General features: G+C 36.4%; 1 protein-coding gene across 2 annotated transcripts; it reads left to right on the top strand.

The window, feature by feature from the left end:
- Positions 1-1,936: 1,936 nt before the first annotated feature.
- Positions 1,937-15,823, top strand: LOC107042649 (sodium- and chloride-dependent glycine transporter 1). 2 transcript variants are annotated; one of them, XM_015263787.1, is made up of 11 exons: positions 1,937-2,030; positions 3,325-3,749; positions 4,356-4,608; positions 5,695-5,853; positions 6,727-6,934; positions 7,596-7,767; positions 8,731-9,087; positions 9,168-9,377; positions 10,352-10,693; positions 11,322-11,550; positions 12,158-15,823. In XM_015263787.1, exons 2-11 carry the CDS (start codon positions 3,702-3,704, stop codon positions 12,322-12,324), a joined length of 2,145 nt encoding a protein of 714 aa, XP_015119273.1. In that variant the 5' UTR covers positions 1,937-2,030; positions 3,325-3,701; the 3' UTR covers positions 12,325-15,823. The 2 variants fall into 2 exon arrangements, with proteins under 2 accessions (XP_015119273.1, XP_015119272.1); XM_015263786.1 differs by having other exon boundaries at positions 3,307-3,749.
- Positions 15,824-15,886: the final 63 nt, after the last annotated feature.

Raw genomic sequence — 15,886 nt, 5'->3', positions numbered from 1 at the left:
AATTCGACTAAAATAATTTCTTCTTTACTAATTTCCTACTAGACATTTTTTTCCCAAGCAAGATTTGTTTGAGAACCTGTTCGTTTTTCCCTCAGTGTAGGGTCAAGTCGGCCTTAAAAAAAGCCAAGCTACTCGGATACCCTCGACGCCAAGATTATAATGATTCGCATGCCATCATCACCCCAAATGCGGCTAAAGCCCTAGTGAAAATATCGATGACGAATTGTCGAGTGGAAATAGGTACCGAGAATTGAAGAGGCGCAGATGAGGGCGTCCTTCCCTCCAACGCCTTTTGAGCCAAATATTTCGCCGTCGTTGAAAGCAGAGCAATTATTTAAGTTCGAGGCTTAAAATTCGAATAAAACAATTTCTTTTTTACTAATTTTCAGAACTAGTTCGTTTCTCTCCCAGTGTACACTACTGATTTTCAGGACAGTGACACTGAATGCGATTTCGGGAGAAAAAAACCATGAAATTTCAGGTTTCACTGAAAATTCAGTGAAATTCCAGAATTTTAAGCAGCATAAAGACGAGAATTCCTTAATTTATTTCAATTTCTAATCTAACATGAATATTCAGTGCCAAATTACATAAAATGTTCAGTGAAATCTAAAATGTCAAGATTGTTTCCCCCTAAATCGCATTCAGAGTCACTGTCAATATATTTACCGGAACTTTCTGGTTTTCTATTAATTTTCAGGGAAAAATGGAATTGAAATTGACAGTTCTCTTTGATTTTTCCACAAAATCTCAATTTTCAATGTTGAAATTCCTTGAAATGTCAGTGTTAATTAAATTCTATAAAAATTTCCAAAATTGTACCCGAAATTTCCGGCAAAAAATGTCAACAGCATCAGTTCAAGCCGGACTTAAAAAAAGCCAAACTACTCAGATACCCCCAAAGTCAAGACTGTAATGATTCGCGATGCCATCATCACTCCAAAAGTGGCTAAAGCCCTAGTGAAAATATCGATGACGAATTGTCGAGTGGAAATAGGTACCGAGAATTGAAGAGGCGCAGATGAGTGCGTCCTTCCCTCCAACCCTCCGTCTCTCATCGACTACCAGAATGCATAGGGCCAAGTGGCGCTGGTGGGGGAGAAGATTGAACGGCTCTGTGAGGGTGGATATAACCATTCCAGTGATAGTGGTTGTGATGGAGGACAAGAGTGCAAGGTTTAGGGTAGGACGCAGCTCGCAGGAGCAGTAATATCGATCGAATTCAACTCCGGCATTGCCGTCTGTGTGGGTGTTGTATACGCGTATTTTGTTCGTGTGGGTGTGTGGCACCTGGCATTGCTGTTCCCGATGGTACAACCCCCACAAGAGGCTGGAGGCTGCTGTTGGCCGGACGCGGGCTCATTTCACCTCTCCGTCCGTCGCTCGATAATTTTTATCTGTTTCATTCGACAATTCCGGGGTTTGTGCACTCGAGGATAATTGGACACAATTATCCCCTCATTAATAATCCCTCTACCTTCGTTAATAAAATCCGTGACTATGTGGTGCTTAAAAATTTTCGATTCTCTCCTTCAATGCACTTTTTATTTTCACTTTTTATTTTGACGTCGAAAAACCGTTGGTCTTCCGCTCACCATCGCCGATTTTTCTGCCAACTTCCGGTTTACCCCTGTGACGCGCGTTTCAAAGCTGTCGAGCGCTTTCGGGAGATCCGAAAATCCCCGAAATTAAATTGAAATTAAATTGAAAAAAGTGACATTTGGGCGAAAGTGGAGGTGCTAAAACCCGCGGGGAGATAAATTACTTCTCAAGGCCAACAGTTGTCATCCTCAGGGTCGTACCGGTTGACCTCGACGCTGGGGAAACAGCTGACCGGACAATCGACAGTGGCATTTGATTATTCTCAAGGCTCTGCCTCCTGCTACCGGTGTTATCACCGTACCTGGATAACGTATGGTTTTAATCAATGAAACGTGCTAGTGTGTGATTGCAACGATTCACCGGGAGGTTATTTGAATTGGAATTCTATCCCCCTTGTCCCTCGCTACTCCGGGGGGCACGAGTGCTCGGTGAGTGTCGAATTATACACGTTTTTAGTGGTGCCAGGGACCTTGGGGTGATTGCGTCACTGGAGTTTTTATTGAGTGGACGATTTCATTATCGCGAGTTCATTTATGATTGATTGTGGTTCTTTCATTTTTTGCATTTTATGTAGGCTACCCTGAAGAGTAAATTTACAGACATTACACTCGAGATGGAGGAGAATATTTTTTTGAATCGAGAATTTTTTTTTATGAGAAAAATTGTTGCATTGAGGCCAATTTGGGGGAAAATTTTCACTCCATTTATTCGCTTTTGAATACCAATGAAGACGATTATTCCCCTTTTCTGCTACTTCGCGATGAATAAATCAGTCTTTACCTCGGAGAGAATAAACTTTCGTTGAATTCGTTTGATACGAATTTCGGAGTAATCTGGATTTTCATTTTTCATTTTTTGCGTTTTATGTAGGCTACTCTGAAGAGTAAATTTACAGACATTACACTCGAGAATAAACTGTCGTTAAATTCATTTGATACAAATTTCGGAATAATCTGGATTTTCATTTTTCTTTTTTTGCATTTTATGTAGGCTACCCTGAAGAATAAAATTATAAACATTAGACTCGATATTTCGAGGATTTTTTTAAAGAGGAAAATTGTTGAATTGAGGCCAATTGGGGGGAAATTTTCACTCCATTAATTCGCTTTTGAATACGAATGAAGACGATTATTCCCCTTTTCTCTTATTTCGCGATGAATTAATCAGTCTTTACCTGCTCAGAGAGAATAAACTGTCGTTGAATTCGTTTGATACAAATTTCGGAATAATCTGGATTTTCGTTTTTCTTTTTTTGCATTTTATGTAGGCTACCCTGAAGAATAAAATTATAAACATTAGACTCGATATTTCGAGGATTTTTTTAAAGAGGAAAATTGTTGAATTGAGGCCAATTGGGGGGAAATTTTCACTCCATTAATTCGCTTTTGAATACGAATGAAGACGATTATTCCCCTTTTCTCTTATTTCGCGATGAATAAATCAGTCTTTACCTCTTCGGAGAGAATAGACTGTCGTTGAATTCGCTTGATACAAATTTCGGAATAATCTGGATTGCGTAATAAAATTACACAATGCAATAACATTCCCACTAGGATTATTGGCAATTCTGAAAGCCCTCGATTTCCATAAGAATATGATAACCCTCTGGAGAAACATGGAAATGAGTAATAGTCGGTTTTATCTCTGTCCGCCATCGCCTTTTTTTATTTATCCTCCGTTCATTTGGAAATCATTCATTCTCAGCTGGCTCTCTTGCTCCAGGAGAATTGGCATTGGAGGAACGAGGGTGGGGAGCACTAGTGTGGGCATAAATATTCGATCAGAGGGATTCTTTGAGCGTCAATCGCTCGGTGAAGGAGAATGAGATGAGGAAAAACTGATGGAAAGTGCGAGGGATGAATTTCAGATGAGGTCATCAGGATCTTTGTCACATATTCAGCCGAGTTTTTCGATTTAATCCCGGGTGATTTTGTAAATCGACGGGTTTTCGTGCTGTTTGGGGAGACCTGGGGAGATTGCACTGATAATGAGGACAAATTGGGAAATTAGAAGGGGGAAAACTGGGTTAGATAATTATCAAATATGAAACGAAGAAGAACGTGAAAAAAGGCAACCTGGCGAATAAGCGAGAACAGAGGATGGAGGACTCCTCGCCGAGGATGAAACCTTATTTGGATTGTTGGGATGTGAGTTGATCACTCTTTCGTTGTTTAAAATATAGTTTTTATAAAATAAACAAATAATAATAATATTTTAAATTATTCTTACATAAACAATTTTTTCGTGCAACACGCACGAAAATATTACATAAAAAACCTAGCGACAAAATTCTGTGAGACTGCTATTGAAAATTCTATTAATTTCCCAGCTTTACAGCGTTTTTAAATATAACAAATATATTTGCTTAACTTATTCGATTGAGATATTTTCTTTAGAATTTCCTCGGCTCAAATATTCTTTTTTTTCTTTTTCTTTTCTTTTCACCAAGAAAATAAAATAACAAAAAAACTTGAGAAATTCCTGTCGATAAAATTCTATAGAAAAGATTAATAAAAATCCAATAGACTTGTCTATCAAATTCGCTCGGTTTTCCTATTAAATTTCTCGTGCGTGGTTCCCCCCAAATCCCCTCAAACTTATGAAATTTTAATCCTGCGTTCAACAACTGGGACATTCCCCATTCCCCATTAATGAATGCGACTATTTTGTTAAATGAGTCCTATTCAATCGAAACAAAGCCCGCCCAGCGCTAAAACCTGGATAAAACATTTGAAAAGCAGAAGAACTTTCAGAATGAAGACAAGTATTCAGTGGCAAACAGTCAAGCACCGCTGCAGGATGGCGAGGATGAGCACCCGGAGCGTGGCACGTGGACGGGAAAATTTGATTTTTTATTATCCCTCCTGGGGTACAGTGTGGGCCTCGGAAATGTCTGGCGATTCCCGTACCTCTGCTACTCGAATGGCGGCGGTGCCTTTCTCATACCATTCACCATCATGCTCATCATCGCTGGACTTCCTCTCATGTTCATGGAGCTGTCACTGGGTAATTGCATGATTTTATTATCATGAATAGTTCTTGGGAATGGTGTACACACTTTTATACACAATGCGCAACTAATGTCGGAATGAGATGTATCCAATTATACTGTTCTTTCTCGATAAATGTAATAATAATAATAATAATAATAATAATAATAATAATAATAATAATAATAATAATAATAATAATTGAAAATAAATTCCCATAACATTTCAATGGATTAAAATTTTCCGCAATTTTCAATGAATTATAAATTCAATCAATGCAATATTCAATTTTCATTTCGAAGATTGTCTTCATTGCATACCTCCACATTTGTTGAATATAAAAAAAAATATTTTACTCAAGAGAATAAATTTATCTCAAATTTATTCAAAAATCAGAATCTTGTGAATTAGCTTATTCAACTCAAATTCAATCTAAAGTTTGAGGACACCTTTTTTGGCCAAAATTCACGTCTTTTTAACTTTTCTGGCAAATTGTTGATCGGATTGACGTGAAAAAATATACCGTTTTTGCGTTTTGTCATTACTTAATGACGAAATTTCAGCGATCGTGCAATTCTTTTCCTGCGTTTTTTATAAAAAATTTCGGAAGTTTACAAAACTTTAGAAAAAATGCAGGAGAATGATTGCACTACCATGAAACTTCGTGAGTCAGTCAATAATGATGAAAAGCAAAAGCGGTATATTATTTCGCGTCAATCCGATCAATAATTTGCCAGGAAAATAAAAAAAAACGTGAATTTTGGTCGAAAGGGTGTCGTGCATCCTAAATTCAAAGTCTCTTTTATCTGTTTTCCACTTGAAATCTCATCCGGAAATCCATCAAGATCGCGTTAAAACGAAATGAGTAAACGCACCAAAATAATTGTTTGCAAATGACTCAAAATCTACTGAAAATATGCAAAGTTCTCCGAAAAAGGCTTCAATCCCGCGACATTTTCCAAAAGTCGGTCGTAAAGTGAAATTGATTCGTCTTATTCCACCACTTTACTCCTAAATTGAGGGGACTTATCTCTCTGTGCACATTTTTTTATCGCAGAGGGTTCATTTTCTCGAGATTTACGATATTCCCCGGGTTTTTCAGGGCAATACGCGAGCTTGGGTCCAGTTGCAGCGTACAAGAGGTTCTCACCCCTCCTCAGGGGCCTGGGGTATGGCATGGTGCTCGTTAGCTCCGTAGTTATGCTGTACTACAACCTCATCATCGCTTGGACACTTTACTACATGTTTGCGTCTGTTGTTGGTGAGATTATTACATTGTGTGCATAAATCGGACAGCGCATTCTTTCATTTCCTTCTTCAGTCTCCAAATGTAGTCTGTTCCATCATTTACGTTCGCACAATTTATTTTGTGAGGGTTGCATGCAAGTAGAATAATTGCAGAATAATACAGAATAATTTCAACTTAACCGATTTGAATTCCAAACCGATTTGACAATTTCAAAGGAACCATAATCCCTTGTCGCGTCACACACGAAAAAATTTAATACAAAAACCACGCGAATTCGTTAGAAAATTTTATTGAACTTCTATTGAACTTTCTATTAGATTTTGGCCGATTTTATTGGAATGTTCAATCGAAAATATTCAATAAAAAAAGGCAATAGAATTCGATTTTTCTATGTAACTTATTCTCTTCAGATATTTTCTACAGAATTTTCCCCGCTCAAATTTTCCAAGTTTTTTTCATTCTATTTTTCGTTTCTCCTTATCAAGAAAATCAAACAAAAAACGTGGAAAATTTGAGCCGAGGAGTTTCCATAGAATCTGCCAAATTTAATAGAAAATACAATAGAAATCCAATGGAATTGTCTAACGGATTCGTTAGGTTTCTTTTATAAAAATTTTTCAAAGTCTTTTCGAATGAATTTTTTTGCATTTCGAATCGAAACTTTCAACTGTGGTACAAATACCACAGGACTGTCGCCAAAGGCAGTCTGAAATATTGTAATTCCATGAAATAAACCCAGTGAAAACATTTCCATTGTTATCCCATTGTTTCCATTGTTATTGTTATTCGATTCAATTATTGGTTTACAACACTTCATTCATTTTCAATTGGATCACCGGTCATCGCCTCCTCTCGCTTTTTTACATCGTTTTCTAATGCCTGCAGGAGGCAGCAACCTACCCTGGTCCAACTGCGAGCCCGAGTGGAGCGGCGAGGACTGCATCGAGCCGATAAAAGCCGAGGAGTGCGCCAGCCTCAATAATTCTTATTACAAACGACAATGTTTAAATTCAACCCAACAAGCCGCTATGAATCTCTCGGCGGATATAATCGCGTCCGCAGTGAGGCGTCCCCCCGCCGAAGAATATTTCGAGTGAGGAGCGAAATAATTACTATGGAGCGAAGAAACAATTCATTTTTTACTTCTCTGACAAGTTAATTGGCCTCTTCATCCTCCCCCCCCCCAATTTACATGCGATTTAAATTTTTTTTAGCTAGAAAATTACTGCAGTGCAGAAGCCAAGTTTTGAGTTCAGTAGAGAAAATGTAAAACGCTGTGAATTAGCTTTTTTTTAAATTGAAATTTTCATTCAAGTTGTTGCACATGAAAAAACCAATATTTAAAAACCTAGCGAATTCGCTAGAAAATTCTGTTCGATTTCCGTTAAAAATTCTATTATTCTTTCGTAGATTCTATTGACAAATTCCGCGACTTTTCTACGTTTTTTAGATACAAAATGTCCCAGGGAAACTATTTCATAAATTCTCTATACAATTTTTTATATCGAGAAAATATTCCAGTCGAACAAGTTCTGTAGAAAACAAAAATACTATTAATGTTCGATATAAAATATTTTCTATTGAGAGTTTGAGAAAAAATGCGCGAAAAAGGATTCAAAAGAATTTTTTCCCACGATGGCCACAATAATTCTTTTGGTCCTCATAAAAAAAGTTAATTTTTTTTACGTAATTCTCATTTTTTACTTAAATTTTCCAATTCATGCTTCAATTTGTATTACTTTTGCTGCACGCAGACATCACGTACTGGGTATGAGCGAGGGAATCGAGGTTACTGGATCCGTTCGTCCAGCGTTGGCAGCCTGTCTGCTCCTCGCTTGGGTCATCGTATTCCTGTGCCTCAGCAAGGGGGTGCAGAGCTCGGGGAAAGTCGTTTACTTCACTGCGCTCTTTCCTTACGTCGTTCTGGTAATTTAGAAGTATTCTAGCCGTTATTTAATAAATTCTTCTATTGAATTTCCAGTCGATTTTCCAGATGGAATTTTTTGTAACTCTTAGCAGTTGAAAATATGTGAAATATGAAGGGGTAGTTATTTTTTGATATTTTAATATTTATTTAATATTGTTTAATATTTATTTTGTGAAATATTGTAGTAAAAATCTACTAATTAACTGAGATTTTAGATTCCGGAAGGGTTTCAGAGAATTCAAGAAACTTCATGCAACAGATAAAATAATTGAAAACTGAAATTTTGGGCAATTATTGTTCTGAATTCAAGTGAATGTTATCTTTAATTCTCGTAATGAAATTTGCAAATCCAAACTGTCATTGAAATATCAATGATCATTCGATTTGAAATACTCGTATTTTCTTGAATCCAAGATGAATAAGAAATTCCCTGAACGATTCTATCTTCACTTGAAGGTGTAATGATAAAAGTGGTATTAAATTCGCTTTAAAGGGAAAAAGCCCATGGAATTCAAAAATAAATTTAAAAAGTTTCAGTAAAATAAGACTAAAATTTCGCAAACTTATTTTAATTTTCCACGAGACGTGAATATTTCGTGTCAAAATGAGTTAAAATACCAATTATTTGGAATTAAAAAATGTATTCATCTGAATTTTCCTCATTTTCCCCGATCAATCTACAGTTTTCATTGACTGTTTCGTGAATTTATATACATACAGAAAAAGTTCATAGAAAACTTAGCGAATTCGCTCAAAAATTCGATTGGATTTCGCTTAACCTTCGGAGTTCAAGAGAATCGCCCAGAAAACTGGAAAAATTCCCAGAAGAAGTTCAATCTCGGAATCCCCTAGTATTTTCCATCGACTTCGTCCGGTTTTTCTACGAAATTTGTTCGCCCGTGCCGTCAAAAAATCCTGAGAAATGCAACCGAAAACCGCGATATCCGTGTTAATTGCTGCAGATCGCCCTCTTCATCCGCGGAATCCTGCTCCCCGGGGCCGACGAGGGTATTCTCTTCTACCTCACCCCCGACTGGAAGCGCCTAGCATCCGCGAAAGTCTGGGGCGACGCAGCAGTCCAGATCTTCTTCGCCTTGAGTCCGGCCTGGGGGGGCCTGATAACTCTCAGTTCGTACAATAAATTCGACAACAACTGCTACAAAGACTCACTGATCGTAGCAGTGAGTAATATTGGCACATCGTTCTTCGCGGGTCTAGTTATATTCTCCGTAATTGGATTTCTCGCCCATGAACTTGGTGTGCCCGTTGCTTCGGTTGTCGATCAGGGAGCTGGATTGGCATTTATTGTTTATCCCGAGGTAAGTTACTGGATTATAATTGATTTTTCATCCCCCTCCCTCACCGCCGAACACGAGTTATTATTGAATTTGTTTTCAAGGTTGTGGCGAGATTACCAGTAGCACCAATCTGGTCTCTCCTATTCTTCGTGATGCTACTGACCCTCGGTCTGGATTCACAGTTTGCTCTTATGGAAACTGTAACAACGGCTATTCTCGACGGTATTCCAGCACTCAGAAACTTCAAAACTTGGGTTGTCCTTGGGGTATCAATATTCGGATATGCTGGGGGAATTATTTTCACCACTAATGTGAGTTGAACCTTTATTGAGTCGTTGGAATCAACTCACCAACGGCGCCCTTTTTTTACTGAACGTGCACTGAGAGAAAAACAAACACGTTGTCAAACAAGTCTTGTTTGGGCCAGCAAAATCGCTAGTTGAAAATTGTCAAAAAAAGAATTTGTTTGGTTTGAATTTGAAATATTTGGCTCAAGAGGCGGATAATTCACGCCAGACGGTGCCTTTTCAAGATGAAAATATCTCATGTAGAGGAAAATTTATCAACAAATATTTAATCCCTAAATTACAAGATTGCAATCATATCATTATTATTTTTCATTAAGGGTTCATTTCTTGTCTGTGATTATTAGACAGCCGAAACGAAAAAATACTATCCCTTGTTTCGCATAAAACAAAGATTTTTCGGGAGCAAAATACGTATGGGAGTATCGAATAACGAAGGAGTAGTGCTAGAAATGACATTTCTTGCGTCTACAGAGAATGAAATTTTTTTTTGAAACACTAAATCTATTTTTGCGACAAAATTTTTTCATTCCGGCGCACTCTCTTCATGTTTGACACAAAAAACCCTTTTTTGATAATTTTCAAAAAACTCTTTTTTTTGGCACAAGTAAGACTTGTTTGGGAACTTTGTCGTTTTTTTCTCAGTGTATAGAAACATTTCGAATTCATGTCATTTTTTACGAATATCACATACGGAAATGCTATAGAATTTCTATACGCAATCCGTGAAAAAAAAAATAGAAAAAAAATTTGTTTTTAAATATATCGTATAGAAAATATTTTTTCATACGCGTTAGAGGCTTCAAAAATCGTTAAACTGGAGTTTTTAAAAGTGGAAAATATTTTAAGTGGTATATCCATCACTATAGTCGTCCGGTTTCCCCAAAAATCATTGATCATCATTGAAAATTGACATTCTTCCCAACTGAAAAAGTCCTCCCCGAGAGCTCCCCTGAGGTCTTCACCCCGTGAAATTTCAGGCTGGAATGTACTGGCTCCAACTGATGGACAAATACGCTGCGAACTGGTCAGTCCTGCTGATCGCGATCTGCGAGTGCATATTAGTCGCCTGGGTCTACGGTGCAGACCGCTTCCTCGACGACGTTCAGCACATGATAGGTCCCCGTGGAAGGTGCTTCAGGTTCTTCTGGACGTGGATGTGGAAGGTCATAACACCCGCTGCACTCTTCTTCATTCTCTTCTTCAATTGGGTCGAGTACGAGCCGCTATCCTACGGCGCTTACGTCTACCCTAGATGGGCGGACGCCGTTGGATGGCTCGTGGGACTGTTTCCGGTGTTTGTCATCGTTTTGTTCGCACTCGTAAGTCTAGCATCTGCATAATTCTTTCGTTTGCGTAATTTATCTTTGTCTATTTATTTTTATCTATTTTTCGCTTGTGATTTTTTTCATTCAAACAGAAGTTGTTCGACTGAAAAAAAAAAACGTGGAGAATTCGCTAGACAATTCTATCGGATATCTATTGAATTTTCTATTAAATTTGGCCGATCCTATTGAAATGATTAACAGAAAATATTCTATGGAAAAAATCAATGGAATTCGATTTTTTATACAACTTAATAAATTGAGATATTTTCTATAGAATTTCCTCGGCTCAAATTTTTCAAGTTTTTTCAGTGTATTTTTCTCCTCATTTTATCAAGAAAATCAAATAAAACGACTTGGAATTTTATTTAAAATTTCATTTCATAAAAATTTTACGAAATTTTATAACAAATATCTCAATAGAATAAATTGTTTAAAAAAGTTGAATTCTATTGACTTTTTCTGTACAATATTATCTATTGACGTTTCAATAGAATCAATCAAATGCTGATAGAATGTTCAATTAACGTCCAATGGAATTGTCTACCTAATTCGTTAGGTTTTTCTATGCAATTCTTCAGACGGTGGTTTTCACTCGTCCCTATTTGGGGTCTTCTGTCTCCAGTTTCAGTTGAGGAGCCCGAAGAGACGATCGAATTATGATGATGACGACGATGATGAGGAGGAATCTGATCCGAGGACCTCGAGGAGCTCGGAACGTGTCAGGCAGAAGAAGAAGGGGGGCTCGGTGTGGGCAAGAGCTAGGATGCTGTTGCAGCCGACTGCCGAGTGGAGGCCTGCGTCCAGAAATCCCTTGACACCATCGAGAACTTTGACTCATACACCACCACCAGGTGAATATGAAGATGATTATGTAGAAAAATCCAGGACGTGGGAAATTCTTACGATTTTATACATTTTTTAATAGAAAAGAAAACATAAATTTCTATGAAAAAACGCATAACTTTTTATTTTCTATGAAACACTTTTATTGAGGTTTTTTCTACAGAAATTCCCCAAAAAGAAATTTTCAAGTTATTTATTTGCCACAGAACGTCACTGAATGTTTTGGAATTTGGCTGACACTTTCGAGTTTTTTCCCTTGGATTTTGCAAAGAGAAACAAAGGAAAAATACCTCGAAAATAATTGAAATTTTATGTCCGAGAATTTTTTCTGAAAATTTTTCAAAAAGACAATTCGTACGCAAAAAAATAGAATCCAATTCTATTTAATTCTTTCTATCAAGCATCAGCTGCCGCAAAACGAATAGAATTTCTTCCATTCCTTAGATTATTTTGGGAATATTCCAGCGGGCAATAACTTATTAATAAAATTATTTGAGGGATAGTTTTGAAACTGATGAATTAAGAAAAAAATGTCAAAAATTCATCGATAAAAAAATCCATGACAAATAACGATTGCGGAATATTTTTTTCTGAACGATTTCTCTGGTATTTAAGGGCAACCTGGTGGCTATGACTCAGTGATGGACACAATAGTGCTCGTGAACGGCCAACCGATGATGCTGCAGCCGGCGATAGCCTCAGGGACTACGCAGAAGCTTCCTGGTCCATCGATCCTCAAGAATTCCAGTAAAGCTGATCTCATAACGTCCCAACAGGTCTGACATGATGTGCACTTTTACTCCGAGAATAATTGATAATATTCAACTCTTCAAAATGACCTATTATTTCAATGAAAATTCTTTCCTCGAAGACATGAATCTGAGGAATTTCCGTTGAAAATATAACTGGAATTTTCGTTTAATTCTTCGCTCCTTCTGAGTTGCTCCAGCAATTCGTGAATTCTTCATTCTTTCCTCCTTATTTTCCATTATTCTTCCGTTTGGCTTGAATATTACGTAATCGTTGGGACGCGTGCATGTGGGCAATTAGACGCGTGTCGCGATTGCGCGGCATTTTCACAGAAACGTGACGACTGGATTCGTGCGATCGCTGGAAAAGTTGCAGTGAAAAATGTTAAAGAGTGATTATAATAAAAAAAGCGTTCACATTCCATGCGAATAGAATTGAATATAGCAAATGAAGACACGTACGAAAATATTTCATAGAAAAACCTAGCGAATTGAATAGAAAATTCCATTGGATTTCTATTGAATTTTCCGTTAGTTTTTGGCCGATTCTGTTGTAGAATTCTGTGAATTCCATACTCTTTTTTAAACGGAAATGTTCAATGCATAATATTGTAAATTCTACTAATTTTTTCTATAAAATAGTTTCTATGGGACATGTGGAGGTATTTTTAAAAATAAAAAACAATTTCATTTCAACTAAAACATGTTATTTAAATAATATAAATTAAGTAAATTGACTTCAATTATTATCTAAGTTGCATATTACAAATATTATCTATTTAAAGCCGAAAACTAACAGAAAGTTCAACAGAAATCTAATAGAACTTTCAAGCGAATGCGCTAGTTTTTTTAATCGAATATTTTCGTTCGTAAAATAAAACAACAACCTTTGCCACATTCCCACATTGTCCAGGTGTCTTGCTCACTAGAAGGTAAATTAGTTAATATAGCTTACCGAATAAGATAGATTTTAGCTAAGTGTCTTCAACTGGAAATGATAATCGATTTAGTGACAGGGAATTATTCAGGAATAAAGATGTCCAACGAGAGATGCAATAATTGAGATTAAGAAATTATTTGGAGGGTATTCAGGGAATTTTGGCAGGCCAGAATTGTGTTTAGAAACGTGAATTGATATATAATCATTATTTGAATAATATATCACAAATATAAGTGTACGTAAAGTCAATAATTGTGAGGAAAAGATGTTTAAAGAGAGTAATATATTTAAATATGGAAGTATTTATTTTTTATGTGAAGCAGTGCAGAGAGATGAGGGAGACATATTGTACTAAAGTTATTGGGCTCATTTATAACGTGTTGCTAGTAATTATGACGTAATTATACGAAATGTATATTGTATAGTGGGAGTTGAGTTGAGTGCGGGTGGGGATGGGCCTGAGAGGTATCCCATTGAGGGGCGATCACACTGAAATAAGCGGCTGATTTCAAAATCACAGGGGCTTCTATTTATCATGCTGATGAGTTTGGTTCAGTTCTAATGTGGAAAACGAGAAAAAATGAAATTTTGATTTTTTTCATCGGTGGAATCAATCGATTGACTTGAATTTCGGTTTATTCATACAGCATATATGCATAAATGTAACTAAATGAGGATTTTTGAAAATATCTATTTTCTGGGCTTTTGGATTTTTTTTTCTGTAGGCGAAAACTCGGAAAAATTGTTTAAAAAAAATTTCAGAAAAAATTCCAACATCTCAACAAATATGTTAGGTTCGGTAATTAATTTTCGAGGGTTCTTAGATTGGATTTCTCTAAAGGGTATTCCATTTTTCCAACATAAAATCTGTCTGCTGCCAGGAAATATGATAAAAAGTTGGAGACAGCGCCAGACTAAACGTGTTGGAGACACGTTGATTAAAATGAAATTCGTTTTCTATTTAAGAACAATAGCTCTTTTCACTAAAATATCCTTTAAAAATAATTACCACACCCAAAATCTGCAAAATAACTCATCAAGTTATGCGCGTGAATAAAAATTTTGAGTCAATTCGTTGAGAATTGCGTTTTGAGGACCGTTTTGAAGATTTTATTCCTCTACAGCCGCTTTCTCATCAATAACAAATCAAAACCTCATTTTTTCCTATTAAAACAGAACTGCTAAACTCATCAGCACGACTGATGAAGACACCAGCGATTTTTTTTTATTTCAGTGCGGTCTCCCCTTCACTCGTCTCGGTCCACATTCTCGCTGATGTACCTCTAATTGTGTAAGGATACGCCCTTGCACAATTAGAGGTACATCATACATTTTAAAAAGACCCTTTATACACTCATTGTGTACTTCCACATGGTCTTCGATAACGCATGAGATAACTTCGCTGAAACAAATCAGTGGTGAAGGGATAAAACGTAACATTTTTCGTGTCTCGTGAAATGCAAAATTATCTCCACAACGAGTGAAACCATTTGTTCTGGAGATTGAAAAAATATGAACTGCCTGCACGCGGAATACAACCTGCAAGTATCTCCATTTAGGGTTTTCAATAAAATTTAGAACACTTGAATTTATACTAGTTCTACCGGAAGACAAAACCATTGCTTTTGACAAAAATAATCGAGTCAGATTCCTTTTTATTCAATAATAATTACACATTTGTTTTTTTTTCTCAGAGTATGAATGCATCGATAAAAGATAATTGCAATATTATTGCCTGCCTTAAATATTCCACCACTGGGCAGTTCTCCTGCTGCGATTTGTCCCATTGGCAACTGCAAAATAATGAGAATTAAAATGATAAAATAATACAAATAAACCCAAAATCCCAGAAATGTTCAAGCATATACTCATATCTGTAAGCAAGTGTTGAGCGATGAATTCCAAGTGCATGAGAATTTACCAAATATATATATATCAGAGATAATAAAAGATAATTACCTAATAATGTTATTGTTTACATTGAATGAGAGTGCATGTTTTTACGTGTTCTAGAGTATAAGAAAGTATAATACTGTACACGAGTTTATTCGGTGATTATATCAGGACTCGTAGGATCTGTTGATTTTAATTGTTTCAAAATTGATGATTATTTACGTTGAGATGGTGAAAATATATTACTGGGAGATAATCCTGTGCGTTAGACATAATTAACTGTTGCTATATGGCTTGAGATCTTCCAGTGAAAACGAGAAGAGCGTAGATAATACGAAAACAATGTCAATGAGCTTTGTCGAATGAGCAAAAAGGAAAAATCCTAAATTATGTGAATAGAGTTATGTGATTAATATAGATAAGTAGGAGATTAATGTCGTCTAGGGTGAACCAGAGATGCGATACCGTGAGAATTAGGGATTGATTTGTCGACACTGAAACAATCGTCAACACGAATTTCCAAAGAATTTATATTATTTTTGGTATTGTAGATTAATATGGAATATTTTTTGACTGATAGATTGCCAATGATAGATCAATGACTCGAGATATATGGAGGACAATGATCATGTGTGAAAAAAATTAATGGATTTTGATTTATTTCCTTCAAAAATTGAATAGAAAAAAAAACAATCGAATGAAGAAAGCATAATTCAGTGATTTTTACCATTATAATTTTCAATAGAATTTTAATGAAATTCG

Source organism: Diachasma alloeum, unplaced genomic scaffold (genome assembly GCF_001412515.2).
Source record: "Diachasma alloeum isolate Michigan unplaced genomic scaffold, Dall2.0 Dall_scaffold_00494, whole genome shotgun sequence".
Lineage (NCBI taxonomy): Eukaryota > Metazoa > Arthropoda > Insecta > Hymenoptera > Braconidae > Diachasma > Diachasma alloeum.
The sequence above is the reverse complement of the archived record's forward strand: the minus strand, read 5'-3'. Positions and strand labels throughout refer to the sequence as shown.